The 21,489-nt window shown below is 31.4% G+C and overlaps 1 protein-coding gene across 2 annotated transcripts in view; it reads right to left on the reverse strand.

Annotated features, from left to right (window-relative positions):
• Nucleotides 1-21,489, reverse strand: part of Drgx (Dorsal root ganglia homeobox) — a 130,825-nt gene that overhangs the window by 90,475 nt on the left and 18,861 nt on the right. For both annotated transcript variants that reach the window (XM_076408734.1, XM_076408727.1), the window contains exons 2-4: nt 18,683-18,800; nt 7,714-7,805; nt 7,557-7,658 (exon numbers count right to left, since the gene is read on the reverse strand). In XM_076408734.1, coding sequence (XP_076264849.1) covers nt 7,557-7,658; nt 7,714-7,805; nt 18,683-18,776 — 288 coding nt within the window. In that variant the 5' untranslated portion in view covers nt 18,777-18,800. The remainder of the gene's footprint in view (nt 1-7,556; nt 7,659-7,713; nt 7,806-18,682; nt 18,801-21,489) is intronic.

Consider the following 21,489-nt stretch of genomic DNA (forward strand, 5'->3'; position numbering starts at 1 on the left):
GAGCGTATATTTTCATATAAGCAGTGAATTTGTCATGATGTAAATGTTTGCGCAAGGAAATATTTACAAAATTGCGAAAGGCAACTTTATTTAATATTATAGATGACCAGAATTGGGACAAGATCTTTCGTGGTCGTCAAATCATCGTAAAATGTTTTACACAAATTTTATACGTTCATCATATATATATATATATATATATATATATATATATATATATATATATATATATATGATCTATTGTATTTTTGCTACCTTTGGTAAACAACTGGTCAGATTATTTTGCAAACCATGCATTTGTCTTAGTTTACTTCACGAATTGATTTTAATAATTAAGTGGTGCCTTAAACATAACGAATTGGTTGGCTTCCCTAATGGTAAAATTATTTTAATAACCAAAAAATTATTAAGAAAATGGTCTATTACTTCAGCAAGGTAATTTCTTATCAAGAAATATTGATTTCTCTTTCTACAACGCTATGTCTGTAAGATCATTCAATCTCCTTGATTTGGTTTTGACTCTGATTAGCATTATCTGCAATATTTTATCTCAATACCAACACCAACCAACCTGGCAGGCTTTCAAGCTTCTTCTACTATGTTTATTATGTACTTTTGATTTATGGCGTACATAGGGTTTTGATTTATTTTTGATTTACGTGAATAGGGCGTGTAAAAATATTTTAATGAAGTATGATAGGAATAATAGTTCCGTCTGGTTCTGGCATTTTGCTCCATTACAGTTTCTCTTTTGTTCATTCACCAAATGATCAAAAGTTAATTTCTGTCCACATTCAATCTAAAAGTGTTAAAAATATTTAAGTTCAGATAATACATATAGTAATATATAGTAACAAACACAATAATTAAATATATTATATATAAGCATTTGATTGGATTGACACCTAATGTGTAGTACTTCCAAATATAAAAAAATCAAGAAAGAAACTAACTATTATAACTAAGCGCTTATTACTAATTTTCAATTGTAATTTTTGTTTTTTTTTTGTCAAGTAAATACTAGTCATAACCATATGGTACACCATACATTTTTCTACTTTATTTTTTAGATTTAATTAATTTTGCGTTAAATATCCGGTAATGTACTCCTTTTCCATTGACATGAAACAATTTCATTGTCTTATGTTCTAAATAAGAAATAGTATCAGGAACTAAATAAATTAGAGAAGGACCGGATATTTTATCCAGTTAAGGAGAAAACTTATGAACAAATTTCCATACATATATTTTAAAATTTTATGGTTTCATATTAGTTATATAACTTGATATTCATGTATCAAAAATATAAAAGATGATATTGTTTCTAAAATAATTCGAAATACTCCTACTTAAAAGACCGAAACTTATTATTAAGGATTACAATTTTGTTTAAGGTTATCAGTTTGATTTCCACAAGACTTATTTACCTCCTCAAGAAATTATATCTAATTCAAGCCAAGAATATTATACAAATCAAATACAAATTGAAAATCTGACATTATAAATATTCCAATATATTTATTATGTGTGTTAAGTTTTAATAAGCTGAATAGGTTTAACATTAATGATAAACAAGTCGCTTTTGCAGTTCTTCTCCAATTGATGTTTGCGTAATTACATCTATATCTAGTCCTTGTATAAAGCAGTCGATAGTAGTTTGATTTAGTTTTAAATTAATGTAGTATTTTATTTTTTTGCCTCTTGTATTCCACATAAGACGGCACCACCGACAATATACAATTATCTGATCTAAAGCTTCACTTTCACTTAAATCGTAAAATGTCAACAATATTATAATCGTCAGCTATTAACGATTTTGTTATGTGCTGAAATCAACATTACGGATATAAATATAATACACTGAATGATCAAGAGAGAAAGAACATAAGAACGTTCTATCACACGTTGCGAAAACCATAAAAAATTAAATGGAAATTTGACTAACACTTGTTCCTTACGGGATTATAACATGGCCGAGCAGCATTTTAACTGGAAGAATTAAATCAAAAATAACCGATCCATATTTCATTGTTTCAAAAGATTAAAAATTTTCAAAACTCAATATCCGCATGTTGTCTGAAAAATTTAAAAAAAGAAAGATTAAAATTTTAATAGAAAGTTAATATTTTATGAAGACATTTCATTTAATTCTACGAACTGTATAAATTTGAGCCATAAGACCGAAGACAAACATGAGTCACACATAGCCGCCACCATCAATCATCTAATTACTTTAATAATCGAATCCATAATGACAAGCAAGTGTCTTCCACAGCGGCGTATATCCTTAGGAGCATGTTCAAGTTAAATGGAAAAGATTAACAGCGGTTGAATTTTTTAAAATAAGAAACCATTTTACCCAGTCTTGTAATTCGTATAAATAGAAATGAAATGCGATTACTAAGATAGAAATCACCTTAATACAGAAATGAAGTCGCCACATAACTATTAAAGTAATTGATTTACCGCAAAACTATCATTTCTCTAATCTTTCCCTTTCAATTTCATCCACTTGTCAATTATCGGTGGCAGAAGCAATTTCTAGCCTGATCATTACCGAACTAATCGCATTTAACACCCAATTTCGTCGCCGGTTCAAATCAAACAACAACAAATTTTCCGACTCGACAATCAGAGAAAGCCAATCCCTGGTACGCGTATATAAATAAGGGCTTAATTAAGGGGCACCCTCCGACCAGGAGCGAATGCACGCAGCAGGCCGCGGTGCGATTCTCATTTGTCTCTAACGAGCGGCTAACGAGAGCGCAGGCAGCGACACTCGGCGACCATTGTCTGAAAGGAGGGTGCTTATTCTATTAGTTTATATCAGGCCGGTTCACACCCTACAGTTTTGTGCGTGAAAGGATCGAGTAGGCGTTTTGTTTGGCGATTGTTTGCGATATTCGTTCGTCGATTGTTTGGTGCTTTGATCGACAATAATCCTTAGAATCGATTATTATTAAAGTCCCTTCTTATACTAATTAATTCTGCATAAGATTATATTAGCATTACTATTCCAAATTATGTTAAATTTAGAACCTTCATGTTTTTAAATTATAAAAAGGGTAACTTGCTTAAAACTTTGTATATACTTAGTGCAGCATATTGACCTATTTTTTATAAGAATATATCAGGTGTACCGGAAAGTCATTACCCGGTGTGTCATGTGGAAAGTCATGTGGCTATGCTCAGATATGAAATATAATAATTTGGCACATATGTTATTTTATTCTACTGACATCAAGCTTCAAAGCTATATATATTATACTTTTCAAAAGTAACACCTTCATAGATTTCTACCTCTTTGAAAAAGTCAAATTTTGTGTCTGAAAACGAGCATTTGCAATTAAAATTGCACGCATTACTTTTCTTATATAATTAAAAGAAAAAAAGCTGCTGAAAATCATCGTTTGCTGGTAAGAGCAATGCGAAAAATCCGAAAGGTGGGAAGATGGAAGTCATATCAATTGAAGGACAGGCAAATAGAAAATCCAAAAACCGTCAATCAAATGCAGCTTCAAAGGTATAATTGAAGTAATTTCTACATCGAATCGATAAATAGAAAAGTTAATTTATTTTGAAAACTTTGAACGGCAAAAATTATGGGTCATATATATAATAATCACCTGGAGAATTGACTCAAAGGCAAAATCGTTTTGATCGCAAGACAATGATCTATGTTTGGTTTGGCGTGGTGTACTACAAACTATTGAAACCTGGCTACCGATAATAAATGATCAATTTGAACCATGTGTTGGGCCCAAGATAGGGTAAAGTGATTTTACAGCACGATAATGAATCATCTCATAAATCAACCAACCAAGGAAGCACTGACAGCACTCGGATGGGACATATTATCGCACACGCTATATTCTCCAAACCTTGCCCCGTAGGACTATTAATTAGCAGCTATTAAAGTATCAATGGCACACGTTCTTGTAGAACAACACTTCGCTAAGAATTGGCTCGTTTAGTAGTTTTTCTCAAAGGACAAACGGTTTTTTTTAGATGATATTAATAAATCGCCTAAATGATAAATAATCTGGTAATGACCTTTCGGTACACCTGGTGTAATTTCACTACCAGACAATGAAATCAATATGACAACAAGCTCAGTAAGCAAAGTAAGACTGTTTACCAAAATAATGAAACAACTGACAACTAAATTAAAGAAACTTAAGTTTTAATAATCAAATCCTGTTATAAATATTTGCCCTGAATTCCCATTTTAATGAAAATAATGAAGTGTTGAATTAACTTTAATTCCCTTGTAGGAAATCATACTTTTATAACTATATTTAATTTTATTATATAATGTACACATTGATTCAATAACATAAGTAATAATTTTTATAGATTACTATATATTAAATCAAGATACAATCAAGGAAAATTTAACTAATATTAAAAATCAGTAGTCATGACAGGTTTTCTATATATTCTATTAATCTTCACCATTTGTAATTTGTAAAGTAATTAATATCAACCAATTAAAATATTCAATTAGAGAAAAAGCATTAAAAAATTTTTAAACTCATTAAAAATACTGCTACTTCTCAAATATTAAAACAACTCGGATGATATCCAAACATCGTATTATTTCTCTTTCCATTTAGCTTTAATTATTGGTTATGTTTATTTTTCGAAACGAATTTTTTTGTGAAAATTTGATCCATCGAATTAAGTTTTCAGACGATGTTAAGATTTGGTAGAATATAATTAGCCATATTAATTAGCTGTATAATAATAAAATATATAAATACATGTGTTATGAATTAAACCTAATTCTTTGTTAATTAGATTAAAATATATCCAAATGATGTTTCTTAATCACCTAGTAGCATCACTAGTTTGATAAAAGTTCTATAATGTAATGAAAGTAATATAATGTATAATAGTGAACATAGAATTATAGCTTCACCAACTTGTTTACCAATGATCATAGATATATAGTTACTTACAAGAAGAATACTGACAATACAGAGTACCTCACACATTGCACCCCTTTCCATGTTAAAAAATATTGATTTAGTGGACTATGACTTGTTAGACGAAAACAAATTGAAAAGAAAGGAACGTTGAAAAAAGTTTTAAAAAATCTAAATCTATATTCCCCTCTAAAAATTAACCACTCTTACATTCTTCAGTTAGTACTCACGATCTACTGATAGATTACGATTACGAAGTGCAACCTGCTTGCGAAGCACTGCGTATCGTTAGCTACTACCATATTTTACTAGGCTTTCTTACAGCATTCGATTTTTACTTTGGAAAAAGTACACATCACTCTATCAAACTTCATTTTCAAATATCTTTATAACATGGATATACTGCTTAGATAAATATGTAACATCGATTGGAATAAGTTATTAAGTAATTATGTTTTAATAAATAAAATTCAACATATGACATTTCATTTAAAAGTTCCCTCCTATGATTCACTGTCTATCCAATAAATCGAGTGGTATAATGTATAACGATTTATTCTTCTTTCTCAATACTATAATATATATATATATATATATATATATATCGACAGCAATCTTCTTCCCTATCGAAATGGACGTTTTTTAATCAAGTTTATTATTTACTAAATAAGTTCAATAAATTGTTACTGAGTATATCTAAAGAGCGCTTTTGAAATACGTTTTTATCGATATGGACAAAATATGTGTTGCTCATCCTTCAGCAAAATAATACATAATAAAAACTAAATCCTGTTGCTGTCAACCTTAACAGGAATTATGTGCTATACAAATACAAAATATGTCATATATGATAAATCCTAAATTAAATAATTTATTGTGTTAGTTAATTGAGTATATTCAAATGAAATAATTAGAGACCAATGCGGAATTCAATTTATGATCAAAAGCGAGGAAAATAATTAACAAGGAAAAAATGCCCTCAGGCACGCGAAACCCAACAAATCTCGTAAATATCCCATCTCTCCGGGAAATGTTGGCTCGCTATGCCCCCGAGGCTATCGCAAGGTGTTCTCACTGGGCCCTGTATTAGATTGCAACAGCAATTAGTGCGGGTTAATGAGCCTCTCTGGACACAATTACTCTCGTCACGCCTCACACCCTCCTCAAACGTCCACTCGCTTTATTCTTATGTCGTTTGTTTCGTTTTTGCGACGCAAGCTCTTCAGTTATTAAACAATTCGTTTTATTGTACACAACAGTCTTGTATAATTATTTTTTATTTATTTTGTAGACTGAAGTATTCGCATTCATCTTTCTAAAATTACTCAAGGGTATAATATTAATATTGTATATTTTTCATAAATATAGAGCATAAACAGAACAAACATTATTTTCTCTACCAATACTAACAGGAAAATTAAATCTTAAAATATTATTAGGTGTTGGATCTATAGGTATTTTTGCTCAAAATTAATAGTTTATTTGAAATAAAATTATTGAGATTTTTATATCTTAGTCTTTTTTATTGCATTAATATACCATAATAATATCCAGTATTAGTAAATATAGTTTTATTTTAGGGTCAAATTATACCCTTTTCATACACTGCACAGCAAATTCATACAGTGAATTAAAAAATTTATGTTAATTGTATGGGGATCTTACAAGATGTTTTTACTTTTAATAAAATCACCCCTTTTAAAACGCCCTAACAACTTTGAACAGATATCCGTCTTCTGGCAGTAATTACTACCATATTATTTTTATTATACACAAGATCGGACATATTTGATAATGTGATAAAGTTTATTAAAATGTACTAAAATACATACTTAATAAAAGCTCTTTTATGGGAAATAGATTTTAAAGAGAAATTCCATTGTTTCATGCTGTACAACTGACGCAATCATCTGTAAAACAAAACTAATTCAGAAATATCAGAGAATGAACTTAATCACTTCAGATTCCCGAAAATTGATACTGCTTGAATATGAATAATAGGACCTCCCAAATGAGCAATAAGATCCAAAGCTTACATACTATCAAAAGTAAAATAAGGGAACACATGACTGAAAAAATTTCACTAGCAGCCATCCCGTTTCTTCAATGAACAAATCGCATTAGAGGGCTATTGAAGAAATACATCACAATTAAATTAACAGGTAAAGGGTCCCCTATAAGTGTGGAAGATTCAAATGAAAACTAGATTCATTCAAGAATAAAAAACATCAACGATGTCTGGATATGAAGACTCGATCCAGAAAAGGTTTGGCTCAAAAATGGCCAAAAGATTTAAATTAATGAAGGTTGGGGTTTCTACGAGGCTACATTAAGACACAACATCAAGAGAGTATTCATATTTTTAACACCACAATAATATCAACAAACACACGGACTAGTGTTACAGTTATATAGTATTATAAGACTGTTTGGCATCTCCCCTATTTTTTAATTACTCTACCATGCATAAAAAAGTAGTGTTCGTAAGAGCTGATCAATCAGATCGACTTGATCAAGATCAAGTCAATATATTCAGTTAATAAACGCGGCTCCAATTCAAAAGCCAATAATTAAATACTAACTAATTCCTACACTTATGTTTTATAACTAATATAATGTATCACTTACTTGTACTCTAGCTTCGGTTAAATTGATCTTCATCGCTAGATCTTCACGAGTGAAAACATCAGGGTAATGAGTTTGAGCAAATGCGCTTTCTAGTTCTTCAAGCTACAACAAATATAAAATTAGTTGACTAGAAAATATAAACACATGTAAATATTACCTGTTGGAGAGTAAATGTTGTTCTATTCCTCCTTTGCTTTCTTCTAACGAATGTGTCATCATGTATAGCTGGATGGTATGAGTAACTAGTATCTGTAATAAAATTTAATTGTAGTAGTTAATGATATAAATTAGACAATTATTAAATACACTCAATAATAACTATAAAATATACTATTATTAAAGATATTCATACCCCTATATATAAAGCAATTATTCATGAATACTGAATGATGTTCAAAGTAGAGAATGATCCATCTTTGAGGGCTAAATGCTCATGCATTATTAAATATATGTTAATCAAAGTAAAGGCTACATATATATCATGATATGATAACACAATTTTATAGCATTAATTTACACATAGCCTCAACAGATACCCGATTAACAATTGAATTATAACTAAAATTTTGAATTTTAGTATGTTAGGTTTTTGCATGTATACTAATCATTTTTTACTTTAAAGGGCGAACATATATTCATCAGAGTATTTTCCATCATTTCCATATACTTCTTCCCATATTTCTGGCAACATCCCGATACCGTGCCTACGTAACGATATTGGTATGGCAGCGATCAAGACAAGCGATGTTGCATCAATATGAACAAGTAGTAATCTGAAAGCGCTATGTCTGGTGATTAGACTAGATGTGGAAGAACTTCGCATTCAAATTTTGACAGTGTATACTTAGCAACACTTGGCCGAGTGTTATCAAGGGAAAAGATGACATTGTATTTGATATTTCTTCGCAATTTTTCGCTGCTATCCTTTCGGTGCCGATGGATTAAGACAAGCGATGCTGCATCAATATGAACAAGTAGAAATCTGAAGGCGCTACTTCTGGTGATTAGACTAGATGTGGAAGAACTTCGCATTCAAACTTCGACAGTGTATACTTAGCAACTCTTAGCCGAGTGTTGTCAAGGGAAAAGATGACATTGAATTGATGACAATAAATTACGCAGTTATATTATTAAATATTACAACTTCGAAAATATAGGAATAAAGAAACAATGACTGAAAATAAGTCACACATCAGGCTTCAGGATCCGCTACCTAACCTAGGTAATTTGACAAATGTTTCAACTAAACAACAACAAAAAAATATTGTCGCCGCCGGGAATTGAAATCGCAACCTCTGTTTGGGAGCTAAACGCTTTAACCATTACACTATAGAAGCAGTTGTCTACAATGATTTGTACGTGGTCTTATATGCTATAAATAGTGCTTAAAAAGCAAACGAATTGGCTTTTGCACTGAACGACTATATCTGATTGTTTTAGATAAAAAATATGTGAAAACTTTTAGGTCCATTTGAAATTTGAGCGTTTCCCTCAATTTCCTCCCATTCCCCAATCAGATCCAAATTTGCTTCCAATGGGATCATCTCGGAAGTTCACTCTTTCGGAAAGAAAATTTTGAAAAACGGCCCACAATTGGCGGAGAAATCGGCGAACCTACATTTAAAAAATATACAGCCAAACATAGAACCTCCTCCTTTCTCGTTTAATGAATAAATTTTAAACTATTTGAAAAACTGTTCTACGCAGAGAAATATCATAGAATTTCACAGTTAGGTTAGGTTGCTTAATAGTTGTTTATTTTAATACGTCACATTTTTTGCCAGAAGATATCGCTGATCAAAGTATATACAATCACCTAATAGATTCGACTGATAGCAAAAATTCACCAGTATTATTTCTAAATGTAAAATACCGTTATAACCAAAAATAATCTAAAGTATGACAAATAGATTTTTAATTGGAACAGAAAGTAGAAGAAGAATTAATATATTTTTAGTCAGGCAAATCATTCCGATTTTTGCTATTTCAAAGAGTTAATTAGAGTGAAAATAATTTTTATGTACAACGTGAAAAATCAACATTACCCAATATTTTTCTGAGTATTTGCCATCTGGTCGTAAATTCAATAATCCTAACGCGGTTTGCCTTACATGGAGTTATCTCGTTTCTGTCCAAATCTACTTTCGAACTTTTCCGAGGCGGACTCGCGGCCATTGCTACACCTAATCGCTTTAGACGTTCCGATAAAACTTTCAGACACCGCAAATTCCATTTAAGCAATTTTCGAACGGAGAAAAACCGACCGCCATCCGAAAAACACCTTTTCCGGGTGTCATATTTTCACCGCTTCGACAGTGCCGAAATCGACTTTTTCTATCAAATTAATCACCAAACTTTTGTTACACTAACCGAAATAAGTTTACGCGATACTCAAAGCACTGTTTTAAAAAATTGGAAGGGGTAATTTATAATATATTTTTATGCCAATACCCTAACTTACCCTACCTTAATCTGTCTAGTAGGCAATAAGTATTTATGATTATTATATACCTGACATGAAGTGTTTCCTATGTAAAGAATCTTGTTCTAAATATTATTCTAGAGTATATATATATATATATATATATATATATATATATATATATATATATATATATATATATATATATATATATATGACCATTAACTACATCGACTGGTAGTAAATGTTTTAGTATATGCAATACCACCATAACATTTAGATGATTTGTAAATACATTGGGGTATACTGTACTCTTTCGACGTAGTTATTACTAACTCTTTGAATTACAATCGAATATGAAGAATCGATATGAATATGAAACATTAACAATGGCAGGAAACACAGTGTTTTGGAACCATTGAATGCTAACTTATTATTAGTTTTGCTAGCAGTACTCCATAGTAGAATTACACAGCACCAAATAATACAAATTGCCACAATTTAACAAACATAATATTTATTACAAAAACATATTCATGTTATGTAATACGGTCCTAACTATCCGGACATCTGTTTTAAAACTACTTGAATGATGAACGAGTGAGGCGGGTTGGTCTGTTTTCTAATAGTTAAGAACCCTCAGTGTCGCTTTGTATCGCCATTCAACAAGTCGCCTCTTCTTTCCGTAAAATAAAATATTTTTAATTAAAATAATAGTTTTTTTGTTTAATTCCCTTTCACAAAATACACATTTTGTAGGTTATTTTCGATAGTATTAGACATATGCTGCTGTATAGACTATATTATGTACTGTTTAAATTAATAAACTTATATTTATAACGCTATTTAAACAATATTTTTCTGCAGCAGTAAAAGTGTTTTTTTGGAAAAATTGTAGTGCTCGTAATTTTTATTTTTCATTGTATCAATTTCAATCAAACAACACATTTTATTTGAGATTTTGCAAGAGTCTAGGTTTTTTAATTAATATAAAGATGGAAGTGATGTTCAACTAGACTATGTAACATTCATCTGTGAGAGAGAGTCTAATTATTGGAAGTAAATAATTCAGTAAATTTGCGGAAATAAAATAAACTCACAAAATTCAAGCATCACATCACTCTTCGAAATCTATTACCTCTTTGTTTGATAAAGAGAGAGTTTTATTGTAGATAAAAAAATTTTGCTATGGAAATAAATCAAAATTATTATATCGCTAATGGAAACTTCATATACCGACAGTGGAGTTTAACCTTAATTTAATAAAAAGATGGAGTTTATGGAGCTAATACCTACAACATACTATATGAAAATTTTGTAATAACAATAAAAGCTCTCAATAAATAATGTTAAACAATAAAGGCTGTAGTTAACAAACACTAGTATTTATTCAGTTATATTCTTAAACAATTATCTAATCCATATCTAAGTAGTGAATAATAAGTAAGTAGTACTATCTAACTACCTAAGTAGTAAATATCAAAATATATATTCCCTATATTTTATTTTTGAACTCAGGTACGTTGAAGCAATTCCTGCGTCAAAATAATTCCCACCTTAAATTTTCTAGTCACGTAAGACACCGAGGTCGGAGGTTACTGTAATGCCAAGTTATCATTAAGTGCATTTCTACAAATGGCATCTATTAGGACCATTGTCTCCTCAGAGAAAAATCTGAAGCGTCGCAATTACTGATTTGGCCGGAAAATGTGTCGTTTGATCTATGCGTCGATGTCTCTTTATTGAATCGTAATGTTTTTCTTGCGTGGGAGGATGACACTGCTAATGCTCTCATATAGAGTGTATTAAATATAAGGTCTACAAAATTGTAAAATGATTTTCAGAACGAGAGGGCCTAGCGATAAGTTGTGATAAGTTTTTATGATATGGGTAATCTTTATAAATCTAAAATAATTAGCGTAATTTGTGATATATCGTTTCAAATAATATAAGAGTTTATTTGCTTACTATTCAATAATACCGAAAAGCATACAGCATCTCAAAAATGATAATTTAATAGGCTCATTTCCTTAGGAAGAAATGGAGAAAAACACTATAATTACTACGTAAATTCAGCTTTTTATCGATGTAGAACACATAGTGGTATTATTAAAAATACTAAAGTTTTTTATGGGTTCATTTTGTTTATTCTTTCTTCTTTTTCTTTCTTCCGTGTGACTGTCTGTTTGTATCTCTCTTTGTTTTCCACTGCGTGTAGAATGTGTTCTGACATAAGGTTAATTCTAGATATTATCCATTCATGTTGTCCTCTTTATTTGTCGTTATTGTTTCTTGTTACACATCCTACATATTAAATTCCCTATAAACAATTATATTTGGAAATTGTTGATAAATGTGCATCTCATTCATGACTTAAATATTGGTTTGATCACATTTCAAAGGTTTGGAGCTTTTTAGTTATCAGCTAAGAATTCTAACTTCCTCCAAACACCTCGAGATTTCCAGTTCGTCAGCCATTGACTTTTTATTCCTCTAAGATACTTTAAACTCTATACTAAATTATTCTTTATTAGTATCACATTCTTTAGTTTGATTTTGATTTCACTTGTAGTGGGGTGATCACTCTTGTCCTCTTTATGTTTATTCTTTACTCGAGTATTGGCATTCAATTCATTGCCAGTTTCGTTACATATGTTCTGTAGATATTATCTCCGTCGTAGTCGTTAATTCAGAGCTACGTATCATAACTTGTTGATATACGGTTATATATGGCTTAGCTAATATTCTTTGCAATTACGATCTCTTCAAAAAAATAATTTCCGAGTTTGTGTTAAATAGAATTTAACATTATAATATTTAACTAATGATAGAATAGAACGCTCTTTTGATTAGATTAGTCATGTCTTAGTCATATTTGAATCTTGCGATTTAATATCAGCTGTTTTTCAAGACTTGTTCAATTAATTTGTCATATTTTCTCCAATAGCTGATCAGGTTTTCTGTTGTTACTATGGCTCGTTATCTGATTGCTTGCAAATACTTTCTATATCTATTATTTGTATGTCCATCTATTGTTCATAATCTTATTTTGATGTCGATTAATTTTGTACCATTTATTTACGCAGTTGAGACGCAGTGTAGTTGTTACTGGATGTGTTTTTATTGAGTATAAAATATATGTATTCATCATAATTTTCCTCAACTGAAGCATACATATTGCAGCAATCCGCCAGTTTATGGATGGCATGACATAGTAATTTTTTGGCAGGCTTGTAATATACCTCGACTTGTTTAATTGAAATTGTTTTCCAAGCACTTGATCAAGATCTAAAAAGAACCAAAAATGAGAGAGATTTAATCTGGTAATCAAGCTACATGCAGAATCAATTTGTAGCTTAATTTAGTGGATTTAATGGTGCTTCTTTAAAACCATTGCAGATGCGTTATTTTTGCAAAAAAGTTCTGTAATCTATCGTGCGGTAGTGTTTGGCTCAAGCGCATCAACGTAGTCGATCATTCCCATTGATGGTTTCATGAAGTAATGCCTTCAAATCCTCGTGTTCAAATTTGTTTGGCTCTCCAGAAGTTTCTCGTCTTAGATGTCAAAATCGCCATTTTTAAAACATCGAATTAATGAAATTAAAGTAAAAAAGTAAAACTTCCCACAAATCCATTTTACTAGGTACAAATTCAGACATTTTCAACGCCATGAAAAAAAAATTATCTGAGGCTTCAACATGAAGTTGGTTACAAATGCAACTGATGCGATTTAATGCATAGTAATAGCATGTGTTGTAAATACTTAAATTAATTTATAGATCCGATATATAGATTCAAGAATTATCAATTTGTAGATATTTTCTGATCAAATTCCACTCTGTCCTCCGAAGAAGCTAACGCTAACCCATTCAGGTGAATAAAAACCTATTTCGAAAACAAAGTTCAGAGTTCATAAACACTATTTAATCTATTTTATTTCAGGATCAAATTGTTAGTAATCTAGTGTTATCCATAGTGAGGAAATTGACTGCGATCTTTTAAGACGATATATCAACCTTTATTTAACTAGCGCCTCCAGCGCAATGAACAAAAAGGCATTGGATAATTAGCGAATGCTTGATTCTGTCAAGTTCGAACATGAATATCCGCGACGCATAATAAAATTACATCCACCGCCGGGATATATTAATTAAAAGCTCATGTATAATGCAACGAAATTGTACATTTAATCTGGTAATCTGCCCCGTTTGCCGCGTGTTTCGGCCGCGCACACAAACATCGCGATATCTTTAAATATTCAACCCGCCCCTGTATTGATCCGCTTACTTAAAATTGTATTTTTGCCGTGGAATTAGCGGTTAACAGCTCGTGCAATATTAACAACCCTAGGAAAATTGCAGCTTCGAAAATCCTCTTCATACATTTTACAGTTTGTAATCTCGAGGAAGTCTTAAGAAAAAAAGCGTTTTTGCGTAATTTTTTAATACAGAGCGTACCTCAAGGGTCATCTTAATCATGCTTATAAATAAACGGTATCAAATCTATATATATTTATATATTAGATGCTTGCATATCTATTAGGGAAAATGTAAAGTATTAATGTATACAACCAAAATTTTCTTCAATTTTAAACTGGTGATTATAATTCCAACGACCAATAACGGCCAATAATAAGTTTTATTATATGCTTTCTAGGGTTTTTTAAATACTGACCAGTTATTTGCTCGTAATAGAGCACCTTTTTTGCACTGATATTTTCCTGGAGGTCTTTAATAATTTATTTTAAAACGATTGAATTATTAAGTCTATATTTTTATCAATTTGTAATAAGTAAATTGTCATACGATTGTCCATCAACAGGATGTGGTTAAAAGTTATTGGCTAAGTATATAGAAAGTAATCCAATTCAGTCCATCCATTTTTATGTCCATCCTCCTCCTCCGTTTATACCAGTCGGCTAGTTTTATTTCTTTTTCATATTTACTTTATTAACCACCTTCCAAAAGAAATAATCAATTTTAGTTGTACAATATCAATTACATGTTTGAGTTGTTTCAGATTTAGTCTAGTTTCTACTTTAGCATCTACTGAAGCTTTTTTGCCATTTTTTCATGCAAAATAAAGTGTAGATTGTTGATAATAGGTCTCTAATCTTTTCGAGTAGTTTATCTCTGATGTTTTCTTTTTTAGTAGCCGAGTATTGTTCCATGCCACTTCTTATATATTAACCGTCAACAGTTCAGCGTAACAGGTCAATTCAAAAGTCCCCGGTCTACCATAGTAAAACACATTATTTTTGGCAAAATTAATTTTTTTTTATTCAACAAATTCCCTTCAAGTATGATACACTGATTGTAACGGCCCTCCAACTTTTCGATAAAATTTTTGTAGTACGATTTGTCCTTTGCTTCAAAATAGGCCTCAGATTCAGCGATCACCTCTTAAGAATTCATTCGACGAAAATTTCTTCCTAGCGAGCATTCTTTTGAGATCTGAGAACAGGAAATAGTCGCTGGGGGCCAGATCTGAAGAATACGGTGAATGAGGAAGCAAAATCGAAGCCCAATTCATGGATTTTTGCTATCATTTTCACTGACTTGTGACATGGTGCATTGCCCTGGTAAAGCAGCACTTCCATTTTCTTCAAATGCTGCCGTTTTCCGGCGATTTCGTCCAATAATGTAATACTAACAATGCTATGTAATAATCGCTGTTGATGGTCCTTCCTTTTTAGAGGTAGTCAATGAAAATTATTCCATGCGTATCCCAAAATACAGACACCATAACCTTGCCAGCCGACTGTTTTCTACGCTTTGGAGCGGGTTCATCGTGCGCAGACCACTCAGATGACTGTCGATTGCGCTTCGGAGTGAAATGATGGAGCCATGTTTCATCCATTGTAACATATCGACACAAAAACTCGGGTTTATTACGCTCGAGCATCTTTAAACACTGCTCCGAATCATCAACACGTCGCTGCTTTTGGTCAAAAGTGAGCGCGCGGGACACCCACTTTGAACAGAGCTTTCTCATACCTAAATATTCGTGAATGATATGATATATTGATTAGTTTATTTGATATCTTTAGAGTGTCTGCTATTTCATTCAATTTCATTTTATGATATTTATGGATTTTTTAAATGTTTTCGTCGGTAACAACCTCTTTGGGCTTGCACTGCGTTCACCGTCTTCGGTGTTCATTTCACCACGTCTTAACTTAGCATACTTCAAAAAGCAATATTTTATATTACATGATTTTCATTCTTGAATCTATGGACACTATAGACAAACATATATTTCTGATGTTTTGTAGCAATACCAAAATGGATTATAGCAAATTTCGCAATGCTAAGGCAAAAAGATGCCCACTAGTCACATAATCATGAATAAATCCTATTCGTACAAGTTGGATAAAGCGAACGAAGCATACGATATATAAACAAAAAATGTAATTACCGGAAAACATTAATATTGCACCCAACAAAACAATACGAAGTTCTGAACTGAAAAATTACTCGGAAGTAAATTCTATGTGATTGATGCCAACCCCCTAAAATCAGCAGTGACGTTAATCCGGCAACACCCCATACGGAGATGCATCATCATTACTGGTCGGATTATCAGCCGATAATCACAGGTTGTCGAAAAATTCCTTTTTACGAGCCACCGTTAATACGATAAGCAAACTACCCCCGGTGCGGCATGTGGTGCCGAAAGTCCCCATTAGAGACTGGGGGTTTCCCCGGGGACCAGTAAACTGAATAAAAACTAACAGAGCTCGGTCTTTAGAAGTCCCCTGTGCTAATAGAATAAATATTTCATCCGACTAATTTATATATTTTCGGCGTTCCGTAGTTTTGGAGTAGTTGATTTATTGACAGCATCGATAAATGAAATTAGCAGCTTATCTTTAGGTATTTGAAATGGAATAAATCAAACACATAGTACCATACTAGTTGTAATATTTGGTTCTTTTATTAATTTATATGTAATTGATTGTATGGTTTAAAAGTTTGAAATTTTATTTCTTACAATATCTATGATGGAAAAGCGTGTCTTAGTATGAAATAAACCTCAATTATTTTTATTATTACCTGTTTTAATATATTTATTTATTTGACTTCAGACGTATGAACATCACAAATGTTAACAATCTCAATATCAACTTGTATCAACCTACTGCAGCATGATATATGGAATTATATATAGAGTAAAAATAAAAATAAATAGTAAATACTTCCTTCTTTTATATACAAAATGTTAATATTGTATTTTAGAACCAATGAGCCATTTATTTTAGCTCCGAAAGAAAAGTATAGAAAGTAGTTATTCTAATAAAATTATAAATCATTCAAAATTCTTAAATAGTGAAAAATTTATATACCTATATTCTTTTATGGCATATTCATTTCTTTTAAAACAATTGACAAATATTTTACTAGTATTCACTATCTAATAGTTTTACTTAATATTGTCCAGATATATAATTTTTAGACCCAAACATAATGGTGCCCTCCACATAAGTTTAAAATTCCGTATTTTCTTGACATTTTTTGGTTTCTTCAGCCCCTGAACAAGTCCACTGTTCATTAGTTGTATTACTTACCTGTTTTATGTTCCTGTAACATTCTCATATGGTCTTTGTCGATATATAATACTCACATATAATATTGGAATGTTGACAATGCTACGAAAAACTTTGTTTCGATAAGTCTCGATCATATTGAAATTGAATATATTTTGAAACCCCATTGTTACAAACCATTAGCTTCAAAATGTGTTGATACATTAGCATTACGTTTTGAAATGATAATTCGCATTGTCATCCCAACAACCAGGCTTTTTTTGAGCCCCAAATAATAATCTAATCACATTATCTGCCATAGTCTTAGAGGAAATTATAGAGCCAATTTTTAATAGCAGGTAGCATACTTTTGTAGAGTTTTCTATCCATTTAGAAAAAAATGTAATTCATCTAATGTTTCTGCTGCACTGATTTTAAACACAGAACTTAATAAAAGTATTGACCAATAACACTAAAAATAAAAATTCTATGATAAATATGATTATTTCAAATTAAATCAGGCTATGAAGGTAAAAACGTATGTTTAGCTATATTCTTATACGCAGCCTTCGATAAGGTATGGCTAAATATCTCTGAATGAATATTGATCAAAAATTTCCTTCGAAGGAGCATATAAAAAAGAAAAGGCAAGAACTAGAATTCAAATATTGAAAAATATATGTTTTAATTGGAAGTTTTCCAGAAAAATGTCCTGAGAAGTGCTCAAGGTGCACTCAGATTCTACAGGATTGATTACTTACACTGAGAACTTCAGATATCGACTATTATACAGAAAATCAAGAAAATGACCAGGAGACATGAGGGGAGACTCCACTCTCATATCTCATATAATATCGAAGTATTACAACTCTTAGGCAACACCACAGAAGGACCCAAACTCAAAAAAATCCAACAATTTGATCTTGTGTAGTGTAGTGTACTGATGTGCATTTAACAGAAAAACGACTGTGTTAAGATTTAAACTTTATTAGACCAGATAGTAAGATAGTGCTTATTTAAATTATTTTAAAGATAAATCGTAGGTTAGTGAGCAATGACTAGAAACAATGAAATAAATAAATAATAAAAAATAGTTAATTGAAATAAACGTGAAAGACATATCAAATACCACAAAAAAATTAAAACTATGAATTTTTGATATTTTCTTTGAATACATACATGGATGTGACGGTGTAAATGGATACTCTAATGTGGGTAACCTCGGTTGGGGTGCTCCAGGATGAAGCGCAGATGGGCAATGGTAGCAGAACATCCCTCTGCCACCCCCACCCGCAATCTGAAACAAACGAAGAAATAGTACTCGATTTCTAAATAAATAAATAAGTTCTAATTTTTATAAGTAGCATCAATCAGAATTAATACAGCATTATTAAGTTGGACGTTTTATATTTTCGCAAATCATGCGAATACATGCGGCTCTAAATTGAATAAAACGCTAACACTGACGGCGCATGAACTAAATTAACGGGAAATTAATTTTGATTAATTTAAGCAGCTTGAGCAGCCAGAATATAAAACATGATGTCATCCGTTCCGTTTGGCGTGAATAATTAAATAAAATGATATGATGTACATAGGAATGTTCCAGATCAACAATTTTGTGTTAATTACTTAATGACCGCCTACCATTTATTAGAGGATGACAGGTTTATAGTTTTCACTTTGGATTTGATTACAAGTATTTATTGAAAATATTGTTAAGAATAAAGTGTATTTAACTATTTCGATGGTAATTAATGTTAATCAATTTCGATGTCCTTTTCATTATTATAAATATAGATTTTTGACTATCCTCATAGCTATAAACACTTATATAGAATATTCAATTTGTTCGAAAATATTGTCAATTATTTTGTGTTTTTTGTTGATTTCTTTTTGCCTAAATTCGTAAAATTTATGAATATTCTCATCACTGATCAACTTAGGATTAGATTGATCTAAACAATTAATGTTACAAGCAAGCAATATGTTGATCAAGGATGTTTTAGCAGTTTATCTGGCCACACTTTAGACATCTTTTGCAGAATGTATATTTAGTTTAAACAATAAGATATTCTGAAAGACATATTATTGAACCTATTTTCAGCAAATATTACAGTCAAAATGTAATAAAAATCCTTAAACTATATGGGATTTATATATTAATCGGCTTAACGAAAATTTGGTCCACCTTCTTGACGTAAACGGGGAAACCTGGAGGCCGGAAATTTGGCACAGTTAAAGCATATATCGAGGAAGAATATTTAGGTCTAAAATTTTTGTATAGTATGGGATACAAATAAATAGAATACCCGTCAGATTGATGACATAAAACATGTAAACAAACTTAGCGGGTAGCCGTGCGGTTTTAGAATTTGGCTCGCCGACAATAACGTACTAGCATCAAATCTCAATGGGGATATAATTTCTTTTAAGTTTATAAAATAAAATAAAAGATAACTTTCCTTAAAATTAAGTGCATGTTTCTTTTTCACATTTAAAATCATATTAAAATGGAAAGTGAGTGATTAAAACATTATTAAACGAAGTTATTTAATATTAAGCAGTATTTTGAGTTAGTTTCACTTACTCCCATATTATTGGAATTATTAGTCATGCAAATTTTTTTTTATAAAAAACCATTAAAAATAATATGGTCATATAAAGTTATATTTTACATATTTTGCAGAGATAACAAATTAATGTGCCCGCTTTAGAGGAAGGTATAAGGTCAATTGAAAAGCCTGGCCTGACACATAGATGGTGCTACTAGAATTAAATATATATTTTTTTAGTTAGCCCTAACTCTCAAAAAAGATGCGTGTAGAAATTTGATTGAGTAGATCATTAATTTGTGAATTATAACATTCTGAGTGAAGCAACTTTTGTTATTGTGAAAAAAATGGATAAAAAGGAATTTTGCGTGTTGATAAAATCTTGCTTTTTGAAAGGAAAAAATACAGTTGAAGCAAAAACTGGCTTGATAACGAGTTTCCGGACACTGCTCCAAATCAACCATCAAGGATTGGTATGCTAAGTTTAGACGTGGAGAAATAAGCACCGAAGACGGTGAACGCAATGGACGCCCAAAAGAGGTTGTTACCGACGAAAACTGAAAAAAACCACAATATGATTTTGAATAACCGCAAATTGAAATTGAATGAAATAGCAGACACTAAAAATATCAACTAAACGTGTACATCATATTATTCACGAATATTTATTTATGAGAAAGCTCTGTTCAAAGTGGGTAACGCGCGAGCTCACTTTTGACCAAAAACAACGACGAGTTGATGATTTGGAGAAGTATTTGAAGATGATCAAGCGTAATAAACCCGAATTTTTGCGTCGATATGTGACAATGAATGAAACGTGGCTCCATCATTTCACTCCGAAGTCCAATCGACAATCATCCGAGTGGACTGCACACGATGATTCCGTTCCAAAGCGTCGGCTGACAAGATTCGTCTGATAGCGTCTGTATTTTGGGATGCGCATGGAATAATTTTCATTGACTACCTTGAAAAAGGAAGGACCATCAACAGCGACTATTCATAGCGTTATTGGACCGTTTGAAGGACGAAATCGCCGAGTAACGACCGCATTTGAAGAAAAAGAAAGTGCTGCTTAAACAAGACAGTGCACCGTGCCACAGGTCAGTGAAAACGATGGGAAAAATCCATAAATTGAACTTCGAATTGCTTCTTCATCCACCGTATTTTCCAGATTTAGCCCTCAGCGATTATTTCTGTTCTCATATATCAAAAGAATGCTCGCTGGACAGAAATTTTCGTCGAATGTAAGGGTGATCGCCGAAACTGAGGCCTATTTTGAAGCAAAGGGCAAATTGTACTACAAAAATGGTATCGAAAAGTTGGAGGGTCACTATAATCAGTGTATCGTCCTTGAAGGGAATTATGTTGAATAAAAAAGACTAATTTCACCAAAAAAATGTGTTTTATTATGGTAGACCCGGGACTTTTCAA

The sequence above is a fragment of the Rhynchophorus ferrugineus genome, unplaced genomic scaffold (assembly GCF_030347505.1).
Source record: "Rhynchophorus ferrugineus isolate W39M unplaced genomic scaffold, kcgeb_rfMv2 rfM1, whole genome shotgun sequence".
NCBI lineage: Eukaryota > Metazoa > Arthropoda > Insecta > Coleoptera > Curculionidae > Rhynchophorus > Rhynchophorus ferrugineus.